General features: G+C 40.5%; 2 protein-coding genes across 6 annotated transcripts in view; one reads left to right on the plus strand and one right to left on the minus strand.

The window, feature by feature from the left end:
* OFD1 (OFD1, centriole and centriolar satellite protein) overlaps positions 1-18759 on the minus strand; it is a 61652-nt gene extending 42893 nt beyond the window's left edge. For 3 of the 4 annotated variants that reach the window (XM_019529310.1, XM_019529309.1, XM_019529308.1), the window contains exons 1-13: positions 18678-18759; positions 18251-18352; positions 14073-14273; positions 12646-12714; positions 12528-12558; positions 11768-11875; positions 11270-11406; positions 9450-9623; positions 5463-5569; positions 4443-4562; positions 2526-2599; positions 1829-1920; positions 565-754 (exon numbers count right to left, since the gene is read on the minus strand). In XM_019529310.1, the coding sequence (XP_019384855.1) occupies positions 565-754; positions 1829-1920; positions 2526-2599; positions 4443-4562; positions 5463-5569; positions 9450-9623; positions 11270-11406; positions 11768-11875; positions 12528-12558; positions 12646-12714; positions 14073-14273; positions 18251-18346 (1399 nt within the window). In that variant the 5' untranslated portion in view covers positions 18347-18352; positions 18678-18759. Of the gene's footprint in view, positions 1-564; positions 755-1828; positions 1921-2525; positions 2600-4442; positions 4563-5462; positions 5570-9449; positions 9624-11269; positions 11407-11767; positions 11876-12527; positions 12559-12645; positions 12715-14072; positions 14274-18250; positions 18353-18677 lie in introns of those variants that run through there. The other variant, XM_019529311.1, reaches the window with a different exon arrangement.
* A 94-nt stretch (positions 18760-18853) lies between these two features.
* TRAPPC2 (trafficking protein particle complex 2) lies at positions 18854-25552 on the plus strand. Of its 2 annotated transcripts, none has more exons than XM_019529314.1 (5): positions 18854-18937; positions 19629-19740; positions 21957-22101; positions 22713-22798; positions 24383-25552. In XM_019529314.1, exons 2-5 carry the CDS (start codon positions 19648-19650, stop codon positions 24479-24481), a joined length of 423 nt encoding a protein of 140 aa, XP_019384859.1. In that variant the 5' UTR covers positions 18854-18937; positions 19629-19647; the 3' UTR covers positions 24482-25552. The 2 variants fall into 2 exon arrangements, with proteins under 2 accessions (XP_019384859.1, XP_019384860.1); XM_019529315.1 differs by having other exon boundaries at positions 18893-18941.
* The last annotated feature ends 261 nt before the right edge of the window (positions 25553-25813 follow it).

Here is a 25813-nt window from a genome sequence, read left to right on the forward strand (position 1 = left end):
CTCTACTAGCCACAATAAATAAAGCTATTATTGGAAATACTGATGCAAGTTTCTGGTAGACACAAAGGAAGGGAGAGAAAGGACAGGAGGGATATTAATCTCTGCCTTCTTTCCCTATCTGTAAAATGTGGATAATGGTAATTCCTTTGTCACTTTGACTTATTTAGACTGTAAGCATTTCATTGCAAGGACTGTTCTCTTAATGTTAGATAAAGGATTCTAGATAAAGGTACAAATATTATATTAATGATGATAATGATAAATAAGTAGCCCAAGGTCACCAGAAAGTCTGTAATAGAAGTCCAAGACTTCCACAAAGTCTACAAGTGTATTTATGACCAACCTTTACCTAGCAAGTGTGATACTAAAAACTTAAGAAAAAAGAAATATAAAGATGAAAACAAAAAAGAGCAAAGCCAAGTATCATGAAGGCTTCTTTTAAAACATTAGTCATTTCACTTACCTATATTAGTAGTTTGCTAACAATAATAACATTAAGTTTATTTTAATGGGAATTGTATAATGTTCTACCAAGTAAGGAAAAAAATAAAAATAAAATCCTACTGTCTCTCAGATGCTGGTTTTCATTACGAATTTCCTCCAGCTGTTGTCTAAGTAGTTTATTCTGCACCTGAAGCTCCAGTTTCTCTTCCTTTAAAAAGGAATAGTCTACGACCTCTTTCAATTTTTCTGTCAGTGAATGGTTCTGTTTGCTTACCAACAGAACTTGAGCTTTTACTGACTCTAGTTCTAGCTGTGGACAAAAATAGTGTTAAAAACTTATACTGTTAGAAACTTATTTAAAATATATTTGTTAATGTATGTGCAATATAGGGGTAGATTTTTCCCCCTCATCATTTATCATTAAACTACTACCAAAAGCAACATGTGCTCAGAGATGAAAACTAACTACGAAGTTGGTTAAAAGCAACCAACACTGAACGTGCCTCTAAAACACGTGACCCACACAAGGCAAACATAATGATGGAAACCTATGACAAGAGTAGGTTTTTGCAGCCCATTTGAATAAGACATACAATAACGCCCATTAAGTGAAGTCCCACTCACTGCCAATATTTCTTCAAGTCACGGTGAGCTACAACATTTCATATAGCTCACCCAGAATCCTTCTGTTGCCCCCTCTCTCAGCCTGGTGCATATAATTAATGTGGCCCATCCTCCATGAAGTGAAGCCAGACCCATTTGCCCTGTGCCTCATCTTCATATAAATTTTTGGAGCATCCTAGGACTTCTGACAAGAACACCTAGTTCCAGTCCTGGGTGGGGCTAATTAGCACATGGATTCTTTGTTGCGGGAGGCATAAAATATCTGGAGTATACAGAGCAGTGCTGAGCTGCAGGAATACCATAGATTGAAACGCTCTAGACTCTAGTGGGGCCTGGCACAATGAAGGATATAATAAATTACAAGTCTCACTTCTGTGCGCTCAGGGAGAGCAGGGTCTGACAGTAAGGAGAGGCTGAAGGGGCAGCTAGGGGAAAAGTTGGAGGGAAGCAGAGAGCAAAGAGCTACCTGACCTCCCAGGTTTATTTTCCCTATTGCAACAGTAGGAGGGGGAAAAATTCAAGGCAAGACTCCAATAATTAGATTTTAAATCTGGAAAATGATAACGAATTTATAAATTTTCTGCATACAGAATGTATTTATTGCGGGGGGGGATCATCTTATAATCAGGTTCATCTTCTATTAGATGGTAAATATGGTAATATAGCACAATGATGGGAAGTTATTTTATACATCTCTCCTGAAAATGTACAAGAACACAGTTCAAATGCACAGCTGCTCTAAATCTGGACTCATAATTACCTCCAGTTCTTTTGCATGAGATATTGCTTGCTTGAGTTCTTCCTTTTTAGAATTAACAGCAACAGCCTCTTCATGCAAAAGCATGGCCTTCTCTGTTGGGAGAATAAAGAGTCTGAGTGAAAATTTGCTAACATACTACACACAAGCATCTACATCAACTGAAAATTAAAGTTTGAATTTTATGAAAAACTGGAATTAAGGTTGCTCAGGTATCTGCCCCTTTGTACTTATGTACTAGGATGCAGCCTTTAATTACATGATCACATACTATTTAGGACACCATCATATAAATTTAAAGATGATCTTCTGACCTCTATCTGTCAAGAGCTTCATTTAAATGTACTACAGTAAAAGCTCTGTTATCCAGCATCCCCTGGGAACGGGGGGTGCCAGATAACAAAATATGCTTGTTAACCGAGACACCCAAATAGGTGTCTTTGGCTGTTCGGGCCACTGCTTCTCCTGCTGGGTCCACAGCATTGCCGCCCTTCCTGCAGGCCCTGTGGGACAGGGAGGCAGACCCCATACAGCCTGCTATGCCCCGGGCCATGGGGGCTCAGCAGCACAGGCTGCTCTGCCCTGAGCTGTGGGGGCTCAGAGAAACTGAAAGTGCCACGGTGGAACTGACTTATTGCCATTTTAATAAACTACAAGATAAACAACAGATGTGGTACTTAAAATTAAATATATTAGTTACCTTTATTCTTTTTTTCATCTTCAGTAACTTTAGTGGTTCTGGCTATATATTCTTCCTTCAGCTCAAGCTGGTATCTAAGAATAAAAGAAAACCCGACTGTAATTTCCAAAAATCCGAAAGAAACCACCGCCCCCGCCGTAATTTCCCAACTTCCACATTAATGATTAGAAGTTTTATATCTATTAATTCTAGTAGAACTGAAGCTCCTTATCTTGTAAATGATAGGAGCCCTTAGGTCCCACTGGGCATGTCTACACTTTTATTAATGCACCTTAGATACTGCACATTTAGTTTAGTACTTGCTTAATTAAGTACTAACTAAATGTACGGTACCTAGAGTTACTGTACAGTAGTGCCAGCACACGATTATTTAGTGATACCTACTGCGCATTAGCCTAATAACACTGCGCAGTAGGCTATTAGCACGGTTTTTGCCATGACACACTAGTGCACAGTGTTATTAGGCTAATGCATAGTAAGCATCTGATGTAGATGTGCCCACTGAAATCTACGGAGCCTAGGGTGTGTAGTTCATAGAATCAGACCTTACTTAGATTATGAGCACTGTGAGGCAGCTACATCTTCTTGTGACTTTATAAAAGTTGAAATCACTGAGGTCCTGATACTGCTTGTGTTATTTGAAGGTGAATATAAAAATAAACAGTTCTCCCATTTCTAATCCATTAACTTCATTTCTACATGAAAAAGAGAAGTCTAACCTCATTTCTCAGCAAATATTAATCACAGAGAATCTAATCATGGTTCATACTGCCTTCATTATCTCAAATATTTTAATGCATACTTTTATCATTATAACTAATCATATACAAATGTCAGAACATGTGACCTTATAATTAAATCACTTTTTCATGAAAATAATGGGCTTTTCTCATTTTTATAAACCAAAAAATATTAATTTACTTTCAAATAATTATATGTAGGTCTGCCATATTTTTTCTATTTTTTTTCTTTTGATTCCAGTTACTAGTTCTCTTTAAGCTTTGTACCTTCATAATACAACAATCAATCACTGGTGTTATAGGTGGTATAGGCAATAATATTTTAATGTCAGCTTCAATATTATAGCTACCGGACAAAAGGAATATTGATTGTCAGAATTTTTAGAGGAATTGTGTCTTTCTGCACATATAGTGCCAAAAACGTTTTTAAAATCTCTGTAATTTTAATAAATAAATACACCATACTCTTAAAACAGCCCTTCCATCTTAAGATTCAAAAGCATTTAACAAAACATTAGTAGATGAAGCTAAAGATTGTATCTGTGGACAGGGTTATGGTTTAATAGCTATCAGCAGACCAAAAAAAAAGAAGTAACAAAAACGTACAGGACAGCATCAAACAGCCAGTTTTTAAAAATATAATAATTTTTATGATAGGAGCTCTTTTGAATTGATTTTTAAGTGTGCAATCATTTGCTTCCATAAGTAACCACTTATACCCTATTAATATTGAGTTTGTCCCCCCAATTCCTCCAAGCAGTGGCCAAAATAACCAAAGCTACTCTGCATTTACCTGTCCATCTGCACAAATTAACATACTTTCTTCCTCCCACACAGAAGCCTGGAAGTCTGACTCACTTAAAATTCTAAAGGCTTGTGGGTAGAACATCACTGAACAGGCTGCACTTTTTGCTAGCTGCAAATTATTTCTGTGTTTATAGTAAGTGAGAGGTAAACAAGTGACAAACTAATTAAAATAAAAATCTCTCTCTCTCTCAACCTCTATACACACACACACGCATACATATACACATATATGTACATATGTACTTACACACACACACACACACACACACACACAAGTTCTTGCTTCACTACAATTCTCATACGTCTCCTACAGAATATATTATTCAATTTTCATATAAAATATTTCGTCTCCAAGATAAAAACAAATTACTTCAGGAGTTCATTCTTAAGTCTTTGGTCATAAGTCTCCTCAATATTTTTCACAGCAACCTCCCGACGTCGCAACGCATCATCAATAGCCTTATTTTTTTCTTCCTGAAGCTTCTTTGCACTGAAATAATCAAAAACATATTGACAGTGAGCAATTATACTAACAATGACACACCAGGACTTCCAGGAAGTATTTTTTTAATAACATAAAATTTGAAATAAAAAAATGTAATAGGTTAGTTTGGGGCAATTAAAAATGATGATTGGTGTCTGTAATTATTGTTCATTACAAACAGAAAACAGCCAAGCCTACAAAGTTGTCTTATTAAGGACACAGAACTAAGAAACTGTGCAGTTATCCTGTAGTGGTTCAGGTTCAGTTTCCCAGATCTGAAACTGCTCAAAACTCAGAAGCATTATAGAAAAGATACTGATTATCTCTGCCATTTCAGAATGGCCAAGGACTATACTACTTCATCCACACCCTCTGCTGGCTAACAAAAGAAATATTTTTCTCAAAGTAAAAAGTCTGCTCTCCTTTCTTCTCACAAAAACATGATGAATAGAAACAAAAAGATTGGGAACTATTGAGAAGTTGGCAGGAATTAATTTTTTGGGTTATTTAAATTACAAAAGGAAAAACAATTTTACCAAGCAGATATTCACAGTTAATATTATGAAGAACACAAGCATCAGTACAAATGTAAACTGTCACTAGAGATGCCTTTTTAGACCTAATACTACACTTTGCTGTTCTAATTTCATGACTTCAAAGCAGACATCCACTTTCTTGGTTTCTCTGAAGTAGCACCAGCCTCTTTGGTGAGAGAACAAGAAGCCTCTCTTAGCATAGGAAGCCTCTGCTGCTATACACAGCTGTATGGTATTACTCAGCAGATGTGGCATATAATAGCAAAATAAAAACATATTTCAATTAAATAAAATATGCCACATCTTGAAACATGTTTTCCAAAAACAAAGCAAAGCAACAAAGCTAAATTTGTGACCCTGAGTAACTCACATTTCAAAAGCTTCAATTCTTTGCTTCACTTCTGCCTCTCTGGTTCTTATTGTTTCAATATCTTTCAGCAGACTTTGTCTTTGTGCATAAACCTCCTTCGCTTCAATCTATATCACAAAACATTATTTGCACTTATTTTATTTTTACTCTACATGCAGAGAATTTAAATGTTTACCAGTAAATTCAAACTTAGTAGAAATGGAAACAAAACTCCAATCATATAAAAATTAGAAATTTCAGTGTCACCGATTACTTCAAGCACTGCTTTGATTCTGATAAATAGCATTTGTAAAGCTCACTGCTAGAAGTAACAATTTCAGTAATAAGGAGATAGTCGCCCTTAATTAAGAATTAACACATCTTGAAACACAGGTGACTAGTGACTGTTAATAATGGTGGGGAAGGCGCATAATGTAAAGGTGCCAGTGGTACGCAGTGAGGTACATAGCAGGTAATCAAGAGACAAAGGAGTTTTGATTTCTGTTATAGAGCTACTTTTAATGTCATTTTTATGATACTATGTAATAGTAAGAAAGAGCTACACATGAAGGAAACTAGCAAGAAAACTGGTGTGTGGGCAGAGGGCATGTGTGTGTGTGGGAGGGAGGGGTTGGATGTATGGGGCAAAGGGTATGTGGGCTTTCTGGAGTTTAGCCCTTGCCCCAACGGTGCAAGGCTGGTCCAGACTCACCAGAGCTTGGCCCTTTATGGCCTGGACCAGTCCTGTGCCAACAGGGCTGTGTATTAAGTTCTGCCATGCCCAGACCACCCTGTGCCATTGGGGGTTCCTGATGGTACAGGGCTGGTTTGGGCTCACTAGAGCTTGGCCCCAATGACACTGGGACACTCTCCAAGCCCTTACCCTCTAACCACCCCTTCCCCTCCACCCCACCCTGTCCCATAGACTTACCTGTATGCAGCTGCCAGAACTGTTTCCACCACCCTTCTTGGATGTACTGCCAGGTGCATGTATGCATGCACACACATATGCATGGTGCCTCCTACAACCCCTCATTTTTCCCCCTTTACCTCCCTGCTGCTTTCCATAAATAAAATCAATGAACATTAAATATGGGAAGGGGCAAGTGCCCCCCCTACCTTCCCCTCCCCCAATGTCCCCCTGATGCATCAGCAGTGTCTTGAAGGAAGATATTACTGGTAATCAGTTAATTATTCAGAAATGTTTTGGAAAATTGCAGAGATCACAAGTCACATAAGAGGAAAGATTTGTTCATAACATTTATAGTATTACTACAAAAAATAGAAATTTTAGGAAACACCAGAAAAGTGTATAGTGATACACACAATGCTCTGAGCACTTTAGTAAGAGTGGCTCTCGAAGCCACTCTGATTAAAACATCTTGCCCCCTACTGCCGAAGCACATGTATAAACAGCCTTTGATTCTGCAGTTTAAGAGTCCAGCCAAACAAACTTTCTAATAGTTTAACAAAAGATCACAGTATACATCAAATGTTATGTCCATAGCCATCTTTCTAAAAAAAAAATATTCTATAGCTCTTTGAAGAAAACTAATTCTGGTGCACTATACAATGTTAAAAGACTTGCTGGTTGTTGTAGCTGTGCTTTGGATAAATGGAAGAATCCGATACACTACTTTCTTAAGCATTAACATTTCTTTAAAAGTCATGTAGTGATTTTTCATCTCTAATATAGAGCAAATCAGCTTAGTAAAGCTACTGGTCACTGCTGGCAAAACCCAGCGCAGAAACTAATGAAGTTGTGCATACACATTCAAATAATCTTGGAGGAATCTGCCAGGTTTGTTCTCCTGGTAGATAAATTTTACCTAGAGCTGCATATATAGAAATTTGAACAGTGGACACCCTGTAAGTGCTGACACTGTGCAGGTGGGGGGGGGGCGGGTCTTGTGCTCTGCAGGCTCCTTTAGTCTACCTGGCAAAAGATGGTAGCAGTATATAGCATGGCCCTGATTAACCGCCTCAGACTGTTCATGATTAGCTTATGTCTCCCTGCAGCACAACATGTGGACTGTGAAGGGAATGTGTCTTGTTCCCTACTAGAGCACCAGAGTCTAGGAGTGACACAGCCTCCGACGAAGATGGGGGAGATGCTGAAGAACTATGTTCTCTTGAAAGAGGGGCACAGCAAGTACAGACATTCATGCTCTCAGAAGAAACTCTCCTGGGAGTAATTTAACCCTTGTTGTTACCCAGGTGATTTTTCTCTTGGAGTGGCTATTTTTACTTCGGGAGAAAAAATTTGAACATCTGTACACTCAATGATTTCTCCTAGAGTGCAGCAACTCTACCCGGAGAAACTGAATATCTGCATGAGGCCTAAGACCACACAGAATCCATAACATTTCACTTGGTAAATATGCTGATCCAGTATTTTTAACTATTGAATTAATTTCATGGCCACAGAAGTAGAAGAAATAGCGTAAGACAGGCATTTTATTTCATGAAAGTTTATAAGGACAAGACTATGAAGGAAATACGAAGTGTCAATAAAATGTTTTTAAATGTGGAAGGAAGTCAGTAGTAGAGTGATCACAGAGCTACAAAGTTAGGTGGCCTAAAACAGGGGTCAGCAATGTTTTCCAGCAGCAGGTCAGAGTGACCCAGCTCACATTGAATGTGAGCAGCACTAGGACCCAGATGCCTAGACTTCTCTCTGCTGCCCAGCTGTTACCTAACATGGACAAAGCATCTGGCTGTCCAGCTAAGGTGTGACACGGTGCAGTGCAACCGTGGGCAACACCCCATGCTGCTATATGAGAAAAAAGCTGATGTACCATGGGTCAGATCTAGGTTGCCAATCCCTAGTCTAGAAAAAGAGCTAAATGGTAATGTGGCAAAATTTGTAAATGACACAAAATTATTTGGTTAGTAAAGACCTGAATAGACCCATCAACAAACAGGCACGCAATGGATGCGTCAATACATTTGTTAATGTGCCACAGTTATACCAACGCATGACTTTTTTAGTGATGTTTACTGCGCAATAGCCTAGCAACACTGTGCAGTAGCATATTAGCACAGTTTCTGCCCAGCATGCTACTGTGCAGTGTTATTCGACTGTTGTGCAATAAGTATCTAATGCAGATGTGCCCAATTAAAGACAAAATTCATTACAGACAAGTAAGTAGTTTGGAAAGAATAAGTTTAATTATAGAATATACACTGTTCGGTCTTAGGTTAAATGGTATCACTCTAAAAAAAACCACCTAAGATAAATGGACAGTTTGGCTAAACTCCTGACCAACAGAAGCCAAATAAGATACTAAGTTATATTAAAAACAATCAGAAATATTTTGCCACCCTGGGCCAGAGCTTGCAAGCCACTCTCTGCGACAGGCTGCAAATCTCTGGTCCCCTGTCACCCCAGAATTCAAGCTGCCTACACTCAGTGAAGATATGTGGCCCCCCTGCAGCAAGATAAACACCGACATAAGGGAGAGGGCTACTGAGAAGGGTGCTATAAAGGGGATGGGCAGCTCAGCAGATCTCCATACTGCCTGATCCTCCATACTGTCTCAGGCTGGGTTGGACCTTTCTGAGATGAATATAACCTCTTTATACACCAAATCCAGGCCAGGGCCATAGGTTGCCATCCCTAGTATAAAAGAAAGGTTTTCTACTGAAAACACGGTGTTTATGGTAAGGATATACCAAACCATCCAAGAGAATAAAAAAGGTTCTAATATAATAACAATGTCTGGTTTTGTATTTTGTCCTATTTTGTAGCACTGATTTCAAGCCAGTCTGTTTACATATATATACACACACACATACACACACACATATATATATATATATTACACTCACCCCCATAGTTGGTAAGCATGTCCTTCAATGATACAGGTCTAAAAAAAAAAATCATCTTATTTTTTTCCCCCACTTATCACTAAAGTGCAATCTGAATGTAGGTCTTCTAAAGATAAAGAAAAGGTGGTTCCAATAAAACACTTAGCACTTGCTCTAATTATTATCTTTAAAGATTACCTCCTGTTGTTTTTGCAGTCTCTCAATAGCATTCTTTTCCCGAGAAATCAGAGCTTCAGACTTGGCTTGGTGTGTCCTTTCAAGCTCATGCCGCAGTTCAGAGATTTCTTTCTGGCATTGTGTTTTCTCCTCCATTCTAATCTTTGCTATTTCAACCTCTTTAAAATGTTGCAGCTTTCATAGATAAAATGAAAAAAGAAAATATAACTATAAAAAATCTCTTTTCTCTAGGTTAGGTTTTATGTTCACATACATACATGTATCTGCAAGTAACATTTTTGCACTATTCATCACTGCAGCCTAGTAAACTCCCTTTAGGAAAAAAACCAATAACATTGTAGCCAAACTATGCCTCTAAGCTATTCATGATAAAAGCATCCTAGAAACACTTATGATTAAGAAATTTTAGGCATTTTTCATAATTTTCATTTAGGATTACAACACAGATTACAAAAGTATATAATGCTAATTTTAGGCATAAGCAAACTAAATATGGGGATTAAACAGGTTCCCTACTATGACTGATAACTAAGAATGACCAGAGTCCTTAATTCCTTCTGTCACAGGTACTCCATTCCTATCCTGTTTCCCCCCCAAAATGTATGCATCTTATATTCAGATAAATGGAAGAAGCAAAAGTGCCATGAACCACTCATGCCCACTGGAATCCCATCTGCAAGTCAAAGGAAAGGTCCAAGAAAGGATATCTTGGGGCCAAAGACTATATTTATGGAGCCAGAGAAAAAGAAGAATCCAAAACTAGGGACCTCCAAACACATTTGGCAACACAGCTGAAAGGAAAGTCTGAAGGTCTGAAAGAAAGAGTTGAAAAGAGCATTTCTGCTTGGAGAGTGTTTTTAAATGTGCAAAAATGAATAGGAGTATAAAGGAGCATGAGAATGCAGAGTGCAGGGGTGAAAAGAAAAATAAGTAGGAGAAAAAAATGAAAAATGGGGATGGGGCAAATGTAAGCACAGAGAAAAGAGAAACTGAGTTGAAAAAAAAGTACAGTGCATCAGCTCTGAATGGGGAATTGGAGACAATGCACAGATGAGCTTTTCCATGCTTAGTTAAGTCAGTTTAATCCCATGAGTACACATAGTGAAAGTGGTTTTGAAATGGCTTATATCAATGTACTTAAAATTATTAAGGAATCAATTTAGGCTAACTTAATATAAAACATTTCTAAACCAGTTACCCATATAGAAGGGCTTCTGCTGTTTTACCTAAACCAAATTTGTTTATAAACTTCCATGAGCTTGAATAACTAAGGCAATGTCCACAGAATTATACACAAAATTCTGTAGTAGTGCCAGCAACTGCCCAAGGTAGACAAGGCACCAGGTAAGTCTGATATTTTTAGCACTAAAGACAGATAGAAGTGATTTTTTTCAGGAGACGGAACAGGAAACCCTGCAAACAATATTTTAAGAAACTATTTGTTTACATTGTGTTTTGTGTTTAAGAGCAGAACTCAAGGCTATGCCTTATAGATGCTGCTAAAAAGGGTTTGTGGTTTGTTTGGGTTTCACCCCCTACCTGAGAAGGTTAAAATAGCACAAAAAGCAAAATGCATTGTTATTTATTCTGTCTGCTTGTTTACTTTCCAAAGAAGAATTTTCCCAACTATTTGAGTTGTAATAATAAAAGATATTGGATTTACCCAAAGAGCCTTGTTTTCATTTAAGTTTTACTTTTATAACAGTTTTGGGCTGGTGTAACATCCTATTTAAACTACTAAAAGCCTTAGAAATCCGGGACGGTAAAAACCACATTCTCATCTATCTTAGGTTCCATAATTGCGCGTTTCTGAGTTATACCTTTTGAGCCATTTCTGCTTGAAGATGCTTTTCAATTTCTTTTCGATATTCACTGAGTTTTACTTCGAAAGATTCAAATTTCTGATTCTGGGGGTAAACATCTGCAAACTGTTCATCAATCAGTTGAAGCTTCTCAGCTATAAAGAAGACAGCAAAAAATGTGACACCTACTGACACATCACACAGTAATGTATCACTTTGTGACAATTGCTCCATCCAAGATTTCAGGGTCACTATATATTTAAGTGATCAATGTCTAACTTCTACTCAACAGCTATCAAAGTAACAGTAAGGTCTGAGATGTGACAGTAGATAGCAATATGCTTAGAAACAAATGATCTATGTAGGTCACATTATGACCACACAACATTTAACCATTTGTGCCGAAAGTTTGATATGCTTTTTAAATATACTATTTAGGTTTCTTGAGTAGAGATATTCTGAATAAACACAGTTCTGAAACACCATAAAAGAGCTGTCCAGAAAAGCTGAATTTACCAAGAGATTCTCTGTAAGGAGGCATTGAGGTTGTCTGAGTTTCTATATCATGGCTTCCTCTACTTAGATGATTCTCCATCAGCTCCCTTAAAATCTGCATAAGAAAACCTTAAAGATCAAGAATATTAATTGCTTCCGTCTTTCATAGCAGTCAAATTTTTAACTCAGAAACAAAGACATATTTACTACACAACCAAAAAAAAAAAAGAAAGACAAAAGAATGTGCGCACCCCCCACCCCTGCCAACACAAAAATAAGCATGGTCTGGTCTCCCAATTAGCAAAAAAGCCATTCTCTAACTACTGCTAGTACCCATCAGCACCCCCACCTCCAAGATTACTTGAGAGAGCAGATTGTTACCATTGTTACCGGTACCTAAGAACAACCAGAACTATATAAATTATTGAGTCCTTTTGGAAAAAAAAACAAAAAAACCCCAAAAGAAACGAAGCCACTTTGTTTAGGTGCTCAAATTCCAATTCATAAGTTTAACTTTTGGCACCTATTTATGAAAACTGTACCCAAGTCATATATTTCACATATGCCACAAATTCAACTCCGAAGCATAACAGCTACTAAACTCTTTTGAGTGGAAATAATTTTAACCACCCTTTTTAAATTGAAAGAATCCAGTATTTAGCAATCATTAAGGAAACTGAGTTTGTTGTTAATATCCTATCATGAATAAAATTGCCAAAAAAAAATATTAAAAGCAAAACTGCTACCATCGTGTACATAATATTTAAATAAACCATCATACCTTTTCTATTTTCCTTCTGAGTGCCTAAAATCTGCAAGGAAAAAGATGGAAACTCAGCCAATGTATTCTGTCATAAACTGTAACTCACGCAATAGTTACGTAATTAAAAACAATTTACCAAGGATTTGTAAAGACAAGATTTTGGATTGATCCGAATCAGCTGCAGAAGGTCTTGCACCGTAAACACCTTTGGAAAAGACAAAACCACAAATTAAAAAACACTGTAAATGATCGATACCAGATACTCTGTTTCAGTAAAAGATAGGTGGCAAAGACCCAACCTACAGGCCAGATCCAACCCAAGGAGCCCAATCTGGCTTGTGGTGGTGCCCAAAGATCTGAGATTTGACCCACATACCACAAGCAGCGTACTCTGGATCATCCCAGTGCAAAACAGCTGGGATGTGTGCTACATGCAGTGCCCACACAGGGTTGGTTCAGGCTTCATGTTGTGAACCAGGCCATGCCATGCCAACCAGGCCATGTGTCAGCATACATGCCATGGGATATGTGGACCTGATTCTGCCCAGAGGTGCATGTTGCATGCACACTATTCATTCATCCTGTAGCCATTCATCCAGCTTGTGGGGCCTGATAAGTTTGACACCCCTAAAGTAAAGAGATTCATATCTGATGTACCATACCACTTTAGAATTCAAAGATCACTTAAGCTTGTGCCATTATTGGACTATAGGTATCAGAGAGCCAAATGAGGCATGTGGCAGTCAGTCATATGGCTTTGGACAAAGTCCAATTCTACTGCTCAGAGTAACTATAATATAGAAGACAACACTTGCTCATTCTGCCTATTGATATAAAAATATATAACCCAATTATTCATGTGACTCAAGACTGCCTTTTGAAATGAAAAATTGTAGAATATTCACCATCTCTATAACTCTTCTGTATTAAGGACTTGCATAAACAGACCACCTATCCTGAGTGTGATTTTTTTATGTGGAAAAAGCAGTTTTAATTTGGATTACATCAGTGATACCAATCTTTTGGCCCTGCAGGCCATATGAATAGTGCCGGATCGGGCCCTGGGGCGCAGCACTGACCTCTCCCTGCCTGCAGTGCCAGGGTTGGGTCTCAGGGCCATAGCACTGTACCCTCACCCCAAACATGCCAGGGTTGGGTTCCAGGGACCTGGTCCCACCCCCTCCTAGCTCTCTACACTGGGGTTGGGCCCTGAGGCCCAGTGTTGCTCCTGGCCAGCTCTGAATGTTGGGATTAGACACTGGATCCAGCATGCTGGGCTTAGGGTTCCTCACTGGTTTGGGGATTTGGCAGCACGGGAGCGAGGGCATCACATACCCACCACCAAATTTCCAGACCTGAGGAGAGTCCTTCAGGCTGGATAACAGAGGCTAGAGTTTGAGCACCCCATAAACAGAGGAATGACTTCCTAAAAGGGAAACCTTTGGCATGTCCTTGTCACAAACACAGCATTTTAAAAATACTGTTGGATGGTTTAGTTAACATTTAAGTTCTATAAAACTGTTGTCATGTACATCTTTAACAAAAATAAATTACAGAGCTTGCCTTCTCCTTTTCCAAACCACTTTCTGGGTAGAAAACAGAAAGTGAATATTCGTAGCCACATCGACGCAGGTGATCTGCCACTAGACTGTTGGAGGCACTAACTAACAGTGAACTTTCGTCACTGGAAACAGTTTGTGGCTGAAGTTCTCCATTTAAAATTGGATGCGTCAGCTCATGGATTAACTGGTTTCGAAGTTGGGTCTGTTAAAAATAAATAAATAAATAAATAAATAAATAAAAATATCACTTTGAGATAAATAGAGAAAACACCAACATCTTTTATTTACCTAAAGCTACATGCATTCCCTTCAGGAAACTAAAAAAAGTATGATATAAATAAGCACAAAGGGGGGAAAAAAAACTAACTTATGCCTGTCTTTTGTGGAATCTGGAAAGTTGCTTGGGTCTTCAGGTATTTCCTCATCTCTTCCTCTAACACTAAGAAGAACTTAACTTCCATCCAACAATTGTGAGATAAGAGATGAAAAAACTTATTCTCAAAAGCCGTACGTCATTCCAACACCACCTGCCACAATGAAACCATTTTTAAATTACTGTTTTTTCCATTCAACTCATCTCTTTGCTACTTCCCATCTCATGTATCATCATTTCCAATTTTGCCTGAAAAAATTTTAAATGGACGGCCAAGTTGTTGCAGATTCCGTCCACAAAGGGTGGGAGAGAGATGGAGAACAAGAAACACTGCCTCAAGCACTGCTAATTTTTTTGTAATGGAAGGGGAAAACAACACCAGCAAAGTTCTTTCCCTGTAAGAAAGCTAAACAGAATAAAGGCATGCATACAGAAACCTCTGGGACTGGCGAAGAATGATGGGACAAGGCACAAAAGTAGACAACTAAGAGAGTAACTGAGAGGAGAAGGAAGAAAAACAGAAAATATTTAGTTGATAACTAATTAATTTAAATTACCAAAATTTATATTTAGTCGATAACTGATTTCTCTAGGTAAGGAAATGTGGTTTCTAATTTGTCCAGACTTGAATAAAGCAGTAAAAACAGTGTTACTTGCAACATTACACTCAAACTCAGATTCTTTGCCAGGTCAAGTTCTTAGCCCCACAGTAAGGTGAGGCCTTGCAAACTAGCCACAGGTAAGTATTGCTGTAGCAAATAGCTGCACAGGACCACAGGCATGTGTCAGCTGTTTGCCAAAGCTTAAATTTCACAAAGTTCTATTTCTCCACTCAGCTCCGTAGGACTACGGGCATGATACAGTTGATGGGAGAAGCAGAGCCCTTTGAAGCGAAAAAAAACACAGAAAGCAGCAGGTATCTCATTTTTAATTCAGAAATGTGTTTCAAACCAAACAGGCTGTGAATAACCTGGAGTGAAAAATCCAGACTCTACCATATTTAAGATGTACAGTATTTCAAGAATGGTAAGGGTAGGTAAGGAACTAGCTAACCAGGGAAGAAAACAATGGGCTGTGCTCAGCACAGTACTACTAGCCAGAAAGAGCTTATTAGGGTAGTTCTTCAAGGATCAGTGTTGGCACTTGTCTTATTTAATCATTTAACTGATGACCTTGGCATAAAAAGGAGTGTTCTAACCAAAGTTGCTGATGATGAGATAGAGTTGGAATGGCATTGTCAGTACAGAGGAGGATCAGAATATCACACAGACAGAATTGAATAACTTGAGAACTGAAGTAAGAAAAACTGAATTAAATTTCATAATACAGAGGACAACTAATAAGAATCTCTACTATATGCTGGGGAATCATCAGTTGGAACAACAACAAAGGAGAAAAAACAGGATGTATTACAAATTACCAACTAAAGGCAAATGGGATTCTAGAATATAAGATATAAAGTACTGGCATAAACTATTTGCCATATCCTTTATTTCTACTTTAAAAGCACCACCTAAATCAAAACAAGCATATGGGCTACTTCACACTGGAACAGTGGCCTTGATCACATCTCAGTACAGCTTATTAAATTTGTTATTCAATATAGTACACTCAGAGTGTACCTGCTGCTTACATTTTATTAGGCTTTTTACTTTGTCTGTCTGCAGTGCTATAAATAACAATCAAGACACTTATCCAGTCAAGACACTGCTATAATGGCTGTAGCAGCAAACATGTGGTGGACAAAAAAACCCACTCAGCCTAAGGGCGTGTAGTATTAGACAATGGCTACACACATCGGGCAGTTTCCTGGCTATCTATATTACATGTGGCTTAAACTGGCTTTGTAAATTCTTTCCAGTAAAGCCAGGAAAAAATAGGTACAATTGTACAAGGCACTTATATGTGCTCATCTGGAATCTTATGCATCAGAAGGCAGCAACTTATGGCCCACAGGGCTTCTGGATTTGGCTCACAGATGTCACTTCAATGGCACTGGAGTGACCTTCTGTAAGCTGCTGCAGGGATGAATATCAGCTGCAGGCACTCTCTCCCCGTGGTTTGGGAGACAAGGGTGGTGCCAGTAGGATCCTAGCACTTGTTCACCCATGACCTTTTCAGCCACATCCAGAAAAAGCAGGCTACCCCAGCTATATATCATCACTGTCATCTATGTTCAAGAAACATAAATTCATGATGTTATGCATATAGACTACTGAGATAATCACAGAGAAAGAAAACCCTTCATAAGAGATTAGAAGAGCTTGGCTTGCTCAGCCTAACCAAACAATGGCAAAGAAGGGATAGGATTTCTTTGTATAACAACATCAGGAGTGTCCCATCTGGGAGGGAGAAGAGTTACTTAAAGGATGGTAGTATCACAAGCACAAATGGGGATAACCTGTTTAGGAATACATTTTGACAGAAAACAAAACCATGTGAGCTATGAGGACTGTCAACAAGAGGAAGACAGGCATGCAACCTACCTGCTTTTACGACAGAGCTTGATCAGTTTGTAAAAATGATTTTTTAGTGGTTGTAACTTTAGCTGAACCATGGGCAATGACACTACACCATGGATTAGCAACATATGGACTGTGGGTTGGATCATATGGCCTGTGGACACACCAGGACTGGAGAACAAGGAGCTACACTAGGGTACAATAGGCAGCTGGAAGCTATGCCTGCAGCATTTCCTTTAGCCCCCTGCTCCCTGCCTGTGGCATGGGTGCAGTTTCTAGTCAATGGGAAGCTACAGCACAGTTGGGTGTCAGGGGGAGTGAAACAAGTGATGGATCCATGGGCACAGCTACCAGCTGCCTCACCCCACCACAGGCTCAGGCAAAACCTCCACTGCTGATGTGCCAAAGTCACTTGGCCCATACTGAACTAGAGCTGGGTTATTCCATTCTGTAGCTTGTTAAAAGTTGCCTGTCACTATACCAAGCAACAGTGCACCGTGGCCAATATCATACTTTTCTCTTCCAGTCAACCTCAACCTGTGGTCTCAAATAATGTCAGAGGATACTGTGGGCATCATGCTACCCTTATCCTACAGTAGGGACTACCAGATAAGATGCTGTCACCTGTAACAGCAGAGAACTGGACTTAGCAATTCAAGAGGTCCCTTCTAGCCTGCATCCCTATGTGTATTTTTGCCCAGCTTGGCCATCTTGCTTCTCAGGCAACTTCTTGTCACAATGCCAGGCAACTTCTTGTGATATGACACAAATTTTTCACTTTTCCTAAAAAAGTCTAGAGTCTTGTTGACTGGGCAACTGGCTAGCAGGACCCACATACCTGTGCCAAACCCCACTGCAACCAGGGAGCTGATCAGGGCCAAAACATGCCCAGGCTCTTCCTCCACCAAAAATGGAGACAAATGTCCACTTAGCCAGGGAATAGAAACAGCTCAAGCCTATTTGTTGGGCTTGACAAACATGGGCCCCCACATTTGGCAAAAGGGGTAGGGGTGTCTATAAAGCCTGTGGGGATGGCTCCATGAAGAAGCAGACAGCTCAGGTCCTTGGTGGCTTGTAGGATCAGGGTGGAATAGACGATCCAACAGGGACTGTTGCCTCTGCCCTCAGTTAGGGCATCCTGCCACTTGTAGGGGTGGCATGAGATGATGGATTATGCGGAGCACGAGCAAGTACAGCGGGCAGTGCTGTGCTGTTCGGAGGCAGCCCCTCCAGCCTGCGGAGATGGTGGGGCGGGGAGCAACCCCGCTTCAAAATAACCCAAGGCGCTTGCCACACGGCTCCCCAAAGCAGGCAAGGTAGCCATGGGGCGAGATGGCGGCAGACCTTCAGTGTGTCCAGGACGCCACGGTTCTTAAATGTCTGGTACAGCCTCCTCCGCAGCTCGTCCTGGGACAGCGCCTCCTGTCCCGCCGCCGCCATCTGAACCTGGCAGGGCAGCAAACAGGCTGGCGTCACTCCTTCTGTCCCATCCTGCCCTTCCCACCCAGGCCTGCACCCTGCCGTATGAGCACCCCCCACCTAGGGCACCTCAGGTTAGCAGGTGTCACTCTCAAATCCCCAGCTCACGGAGTCCTGGGAGCACCTTGTGCTGGCTGGGCTAGGGAGCAGGGATGCGAGACAGCAGCGCCTCCAGGGCAGGCTGGATTTGAACTCGTGGCCCGGGGGCACCCCCAGCGGGGTCCGCGTGGAACGGACTGGAAAAGACTGGGGGGAGGGGGAGAGCGAGCGGCGAACGCGCATGCACAGTCACCTCACCGAACCCCAGCAGCGGGAACGGGACGCGCTGTTACCAACCGCCACCGACTGCGCCCTGCAGCACTCTCACGAGATTTGAACCTCCCCCGCCTTTTCCTCCATTGGGGCGCGGTGATGTCATCAGCCTGCGCCGGAAGTTTGGGGAGTAGCCGGAAGATAGGCGGACGTGGCCAGGCCAGGACCTGGACGGTTGTTCTGGGGCAGTGAGTGGCTCGGCTCTCGCGGCCGCCGTCTCCACGAGATCACCGGGGACCGGTAGGTGCTGGTACTGGGCGGGAGCTCCGCCTTCTCCTTCCCCCTCCGCCCGGCCGGAGCTGTGGCGGCGCCAGGTGACATCTGTTTTACCCACCACCTTGCGTTTTGGCCCGTGAAGTGAAGCACATCCTTGCTCCTTTAGGAATGACTTTGAAAGAAAAAATGGAAGGGAAAATGTAAGGAATAAAGTCACCCTGGTGTTAGAACAATACGGGTGATATTTCAATCTTGCAAGGCAGTCTGTTTCCAAAAGGTAAAATCCTTAGGGTTTAGTGATAGCATCTCTTCTGGATAAAACCTATTGAAACCTAGGTTTTCAGTACCTTAGGATTGAAAAGGATTCCTGTGAGATCACAGTTACTGTGATGTCAGGGCCAAATTTCTCTGTGATGGAAGTGTCAGAGTATGACCCTTAGACTGGATGTGGCTGCAGAGCCCTGCCACCTACCTTCATTTCTAGGTGGTGTATTGCCAAACATCCTCAGCTTGAGACAGAAAATGTTTCTGCAGAACACTTAAATAGAAACAGAATGTGTCTTAAATTTTGTTAAATTGCTTTGGAATATAAGCATGTGTCAGCCAACACATGCTCTTAATCTGTAATAAATGTAAACCTGTAATGCATTAGCTGATCTTCTCTTTAGAGACACCTGTTGATTCATGTACCTCTCATTTATCCTTTTTTTGAAAGGGGCGTTATTTTGAAGACCATGTCTGGAAGTTTCTACTTTGTAATAGTTGGTCATCATGATAATCCAGTATTTGAAACTGAATGGTTACCTCCTGGAAAAGTAGAGTCCAAGGTTTGTGGATTGCATCTTCTCTTGGATAATGGCAGCGGGCCCTGTAAATAAAAATGAAGGGCCCACCAAAATCCTTTGTGGTATCTAGTACTTTATTTTTCACAGAAAACTGGTACGTGGAAGACTTGGACAGGGATTGGATCCCGCAAATAATAAGTCCTTTTGTGCATAAAATTGTGATGCTCTTCCAAAATTTCTACAGAACATCTGAGTATTTTTATGTCTTTAGAAGAGCTATTTTATAGAGCTTTCTTGCTTTCTGGTGGCTGTTTTTGCATTATATCATAATGCCAGCTTGTAGAATCACCTGCTGTTACAGGGATTCTGCAACACAAAAGAATAATAGCAGATACTGAATTTAGATGTTCAGTTCTGCTTCCTGAATTTGTGCTGTACATAACAATGTCCCAGGTTCTAGCTTTTATTAGATGGTAGTCCCTTTTTTAGGGGTAGCATAAAAGGAAGTTCTCAGTGTATTAACCTACTGGAGTAATTTTACAAATACATATTTTCTAGCCCACACTTAACAGCTCCAGGGACGAAAAATGCATAATGAGGGCTTTGGGGAGAGGGGAAGGATAGATTTTAAAAATGAGTGAGAAGGCCCATATATAAAAAATGCAAGACATATATATTTTTTCTTTTCACTTTCTTTCATTCCCAGATAAAGCTGTGGTGACCCTTCTTCCTTCTACCTTTGTGTCTGCATGTCTCCTCCCAAATTTTGCTTTGCCTATGATACATGAGCAGTCTAAAGAACGGAGGAGGAAGTATAAGGAACGAAGAAACCCTGCTGTTGTGGAAACAGCATGGGTATTATTTCCATGCTGCAGGGCAGTCTCAGTTTCTGAATTTGAATCCTTAGAGTTTAGTTTTAGCTTTCCTTTAGATAGAACTGCTTTCACTATCTTAGAATTAGAGAGGACTCCTGTGAGGCATGGAATTGCATTTGTCTACAGTTACAGCTACAGTTGTCTACAAGATTCTGAGCCACATTAGTGACAAGAGTGTCAAATTATGGCCCAAAGGCTGGATTTGGCTGTGGGACCCTGTTGTCTAGTCCCCTCTGGCTCTGAGCTGATCTACACAGGTGCCACAGCATGCACCGGACCAGGTCTGCAGGCAGAGTCTGGGATGCACGCTACATGCAGTGCCTGGCTCTGCTGCTCCAGGGCTGCTGCACAGATGAGAATTCTCATCGGGGCCGTGTTGAAGATCCTAGAAGCACTGTACATGGTGCCTCCTGCAGCTAGATTGCAGCACATACAGCGCCCGCTTCAGGGTGCATGTCATGTATGGTGTCTGCCCTGGCAGTTCCAGGACTGCCACTCCAGGACTGCCTTCTCCAATCAGTCTAGGATACATTCTGTACATGGTGTCTGTGAGTGCCACATGCAGCATGGGTGCCAGAAGCTGGAGTGGGTGCTGTGCGATGTGATTCCTAGAGCAGGTGCTGTGTGTGGTACAGTCTGGCCTGAACAGGCACTGTTTACAGCACATATCTAGTCTGGGATCCATACCGCATAACTCTCACTGGATCCATGCTACATGCAGTGCAGGTCCTAGACTAGCTGTAGCAGGCACGAGATCTGTATGCTGGGGAAATGGGGTTTGGCTTGAGTGGCATGGGGCCAGACTATGGACCGCATCTAGCTCACAGGGCTGGATGAGTTTGACGTCCCTGATCTATGGTATTAACTTCCGTTCATATTGTAGTAGGAACTGCAAGGATGTATACACAAATGATGCATTTAATCACAGAGACTACATGATTAATATTTATATGTATTTAGAGTCTAAATCATATATGGCAGGAGAGAAGTTAGCTTGATGGAGGGGGGAAAAAAAGACAACGCAATCTTAGGGCATGTCTCCATGCTTTAGTACTTCCTTTTGGAAGTACTAAATCACGGCAGTGCAGGCAGTTACTGTCCCTTGTATGTGGCATACAGTTAGATTTTGCTGCTATGTCACCGTAGTGGTGTGCTACAACCGGGGAGTGCACCAATGTGGTGACATAGCTGGCAATCACGTATAGACCCATGTGATAGCTATATTGCCATAGCATGCTGTTGTACAGTGATAAAACATGTTGCTACATCACCATAGGGTGATGTTTAGCCACACCCTTAGAGGAGTGAATAGATTATTCTTATTGTGTTTTATTCCATACACTCAATAACTCCATCTTCTGTCTTCCACACAATATATATCAGGATGATCATCGCCATCTCAACCAGTTCATAGCTCATGCTGCTCTTGATCTAGTAGATGAGAATATGTGGCTATCTAACAATATGTACTTGAAGACAGTGGACAAGTTTAATGAATGGTTTGTTTCTGCATTTGTCACTGCAGGACATATCCTTTTTTTTTTTCTCCTGTAGTTAATAGTAAACTTCTACCAGAAAATAAGTCAAATGAAGCAAGTTTGGAGTAAGATTTTTGTGTTATCTTGTTTTCTGGAAGGCAGTATTTACAGAGTAGTTTGGAGGAACACTGTCCAGGATGGGTCATTAGAAAGAATCAATTGAAATATATGTATTGAACTTTGGTTTGGGGAGAATGGATTGAAAGGACAGAAATTCTCTAATGGGATGGAAGATTATACAAGCTCGAAGAATAAAGCAGACGAGAGAGGAACAATAAAAAGAGGAAGTATGCTTGCATGCTTAATTCTCTTCTAACTTGACTCCATTCTCCTGTCCCCCAAAGGCCCTTTTTTAGGGGGGAAGAGGGATGTGTGGTTATAGTCTAGTGTGACACTGATCTATTCCCGAAGAACATTTCTGTTTTGTTTAAAAAAAGGTTTAAGCACAAAATTGGAGAATGAGTGCTTGCTTCAGCCAAATACCATGTCAAAATGTGTCTTGTCTTTACAAATGTGTCTTGTTATGAAATTTATTTGGATGGAATAGGTTGTTAAAAGCTAATTACATTTTTCAAAGAAATTATTTCCTTAATTAGTCCACATATGAGATTTATTATGCTTCATGATGTAAGACAAGAAGATGGAATTAAAAACTTCTTTAGTGATGTTTATGACTTGTATATAAAGGTAAGAAATAACTGTTTTTGGTTCAGATTAAAGTGTTTTCTACCATATACACTTACACTAGGTTTATGTTGTAGAAACTTAAAATTTTTCCACTGTTGCAAACACAGGTGAGTACATTTGCTGGTAGCTTTATCCTAGACCAGACAAAATGTTGCATCTGGCTGGTGGCTGGACTCCATTTCTCAGCAGCCCCTGCCCACATAGCTGGGCGTAGTTTCCATGGAGGCCCCAGCAGCAGCCGCACTGTAATAACATGAGACCAGAATTTCTGTGGAGATCAGCCCCAACATTGCTGGCAGGTTGCAGAGCTGCTCCAGAGCCAGGCAGGGATCGTGTGACAGTGACAGCATGGTGCACAGCTGCAGTGTGCAGCCTGCATGCTTTGGGCAAGGGTGTGCAGGCAAAGGATCATAGCTCTGCCCTGGCTCCTTGCAGCAGTGATAGCATGGTCTGAAGCTGGGGCAGAGCTGCAAACCACTGCCTGGAGCATGCAGGCTGCAGATTGCAGCTCCACCCTTGCTTTGGAATTGCTGTCTCTGCCACAGGATCCTAGCCAGACTCTGAAGCAGCTCCCTGCCCTGCCAGTATGGGCAGTGCTGGGAGGGGGAGGCTATAGCCACCCAAAATTCCCTGTAGCCACCCCTCCTAGCAGCACTGCTGCTGCCTGCCCTGCTCCTGCCCACAGCACAACCATCCCCTCGCGTGCTGCCCCCCCCCCCCAAGCAAGAGGCTGACCTCACGGAAACATTGGACCTATGCCATCACAGGGGGGCTGCTGCTGCTGGTGTCTCCATGGAAACTGGATTCAAGCACATGGGCAGGGGCTGCTGGGAAATGGAGTCTACTGCCAGCCGGATCTGGCGTGTGAGCCAGACTTTGCCTGTCCTTGTCCTAGACAGTGCCTGTGGTCATAGTTTGCTATCTCAATTAGATTTGATCCATGCAGTTCTCATTGATATAGCATCCTAAACAGTTCTGATGTACTAGAGGTTCTTTAAAAGTTGTGTAAGTTGCATGTCATGAGTGCTCAAGCTACTTGTGGATTTTGCTGGGCTGAATTCAGAAGTGAATCAGGTGGGTAAATAATGTGGCAATTGAGGTGCAAGTGTAAGGTTTTTTTCCCTAAATTATTGAATTTAATGCACATGAATAATGGAACCAAAAAAAGTCTAGCTTAGATTCTCATCCCAATATTCATTTTGACTGGTAAATATTGAGATGGTACGGGCTGGGGAAAGGCCTGACAGCAATGTATTTGTTTAAAACAGATAGTTTTATCAACATGTCTGAAATTATTCCACTAGATGGAGCATGTAGCATTGTATCCAGCGGTGGGTAGCCATCTGAGCCTCTGAACATGGACCAAATGATGTTGCCAATTGAAATGGATTCCTGTTAATATCAATAGGGATTTATATTTTTAAAATGTGGTGAGAGAGAGTTCAAATAGGGATTTTGATAGCAATTTTCTTTATGTAGTTGAAAAACTGTTTCTAACTAGCATTCACAGTCATTAGTAAAAGAGTTTTTAAAGTAATATTTCAAAACCTCTTTATTGACACTGAGCTGCTTCTTTTTCCTCAGTTTGCAATGAATCCCTTTTATGAGCCCAATTCTCCTATTCGATCCAGTGCATTTGAGAGAAAAGTGCAGTTTCTTGCGAAGAAACATCTTTCAAGCTGAATACCTTTTTCGAGTACGGTACTTAATTACAGTTCAAACATTCATAAAGATGCAATAAACTTAAACATTCTGGTAAGTGTTCAGCATGTTTGATACTTATCTTTGTGAAGACAAAGGTAACAGCTCTTTCTGCTGATATAATAAAAAACCATTTGAGTTCCTGTGGTTATGAGAAATGCTACTAAAACCATCATTGCCACATCAAAAAAGTGCTAAGTTAAAACGTCATTAAGCTTAACCAGCATTAGTAAATCAAGTACTGTGTTCCAAAGCTTGAGACATCATTATAATGTTTGCTTTACAACAGAGATATGAAAAGCAGATTTCTCTGCTTCAGTAGTTCTAGGTGGAAAAAGCTGTGGCTTATTTTACAATAGTATGCCTTGGTACAAACAAACAATTTTTTTTCGGTGAAGGCTAAATGGGCAGATCAGAGCTTACTATTTTTCTCCTTTGTGAGAAATTGTTGCACAGTACAACACTAGACTGTCAGATTAGGTTTAAATATATATTGCTAGACAAACAGATGCATGTTGTAGAATGCTGTGTTTATCACCTCTAGGGATGGCAAAAAAGACTTTGCAATACTGTCTTCTATTACAATGCCAACCTTTGAATAAGATACTATTTTAAAGGTAAAAAAAAAATGAAAACTTGCTGAACAATTTACTGGATGTTCAATGAAAGAAATCTATAGTGGCATGTTGCGCCAATGAAAGTAGCAAAGAAAACAGACCAAGGTTTTGTAGTCCTGTTTTGCTCCAATCTAAATTTCAGTCCAGGAAAAAAACCTGCTTAATCCTGGTACTTCCACTTATTTCCTCCCCCTCCCCCCCAGTGAAATTTTTATTAAGGTTTAAAACTTTTCTGAATAGAAATTCCTTCCTCAGTAGTAGACTTATAAACTGACTCTCTTTTGGTGAAGCTGCAAAGGGTCTATCAGAGCAGCATTTGGAGCATTACAGATGGTGGACATAATGTTGTTAGAACTTTTTGCAAATACACTGTATATTCTCATTCCAAAATGTGTAATTTTAAAACGATGATGAATAAAACACATGCACAACCATATCATCCCAAAATATTTTGTTTCAGTTCACAGTATTTGAACTAGCTCTGCTGCAAAAGAAACACGCTACATAAATGGACTACCCCCAGATTTTGTTTATATATAAAAATAAAATGCAAGCGAATTCAGGAAAGTTGTTTTGGTGACTGCATCCTGTATTTTCTATATAAATAAAAGCTCAATATGAATAGAAGTGTATTAGATGTGTATTTATAAAGTCTTCACTTTTTTTAGAATCATCTTTATTTCTAAAATGGTCTTGT

Source organism: Crocodylus porosus, unplaced genomic scaffold, assembly GCF_001723895.1.
Source record: "Crocodylus porosus isolate Cpor-Errol unplaced genomic scaffold, CroPor_comp1, whole genome shotgun sequence".
NCBI lineage: Eukaryota > Metazoa > Chordata > Crocodylia > Crocodylidae > Crocodylus > Crocodylus porosus.

Coding starts and splice junctions, on each gene's coding strand:
- TRAPPC2 (XM_019529314.1), top strand. CDS start 19,648: ATGTCTGGAAGTTTCTACTTTGTAATAGTTGGTCATCATGATAATCCA. Junction 19,741..21,956: donor CTGGAAAAGTAGAGTCCAAG/GTTTGTGGATTG, acceptor AATATATATCAG/GATGATCATCGCCATCTCAA. Junction 22,102..22,712: donor TGCATTTGTCACTGCAGGAC/ATATCCTTTTTT, acceptor TAATTAGTCCAC/ATATGAGATTTATTATGCTT.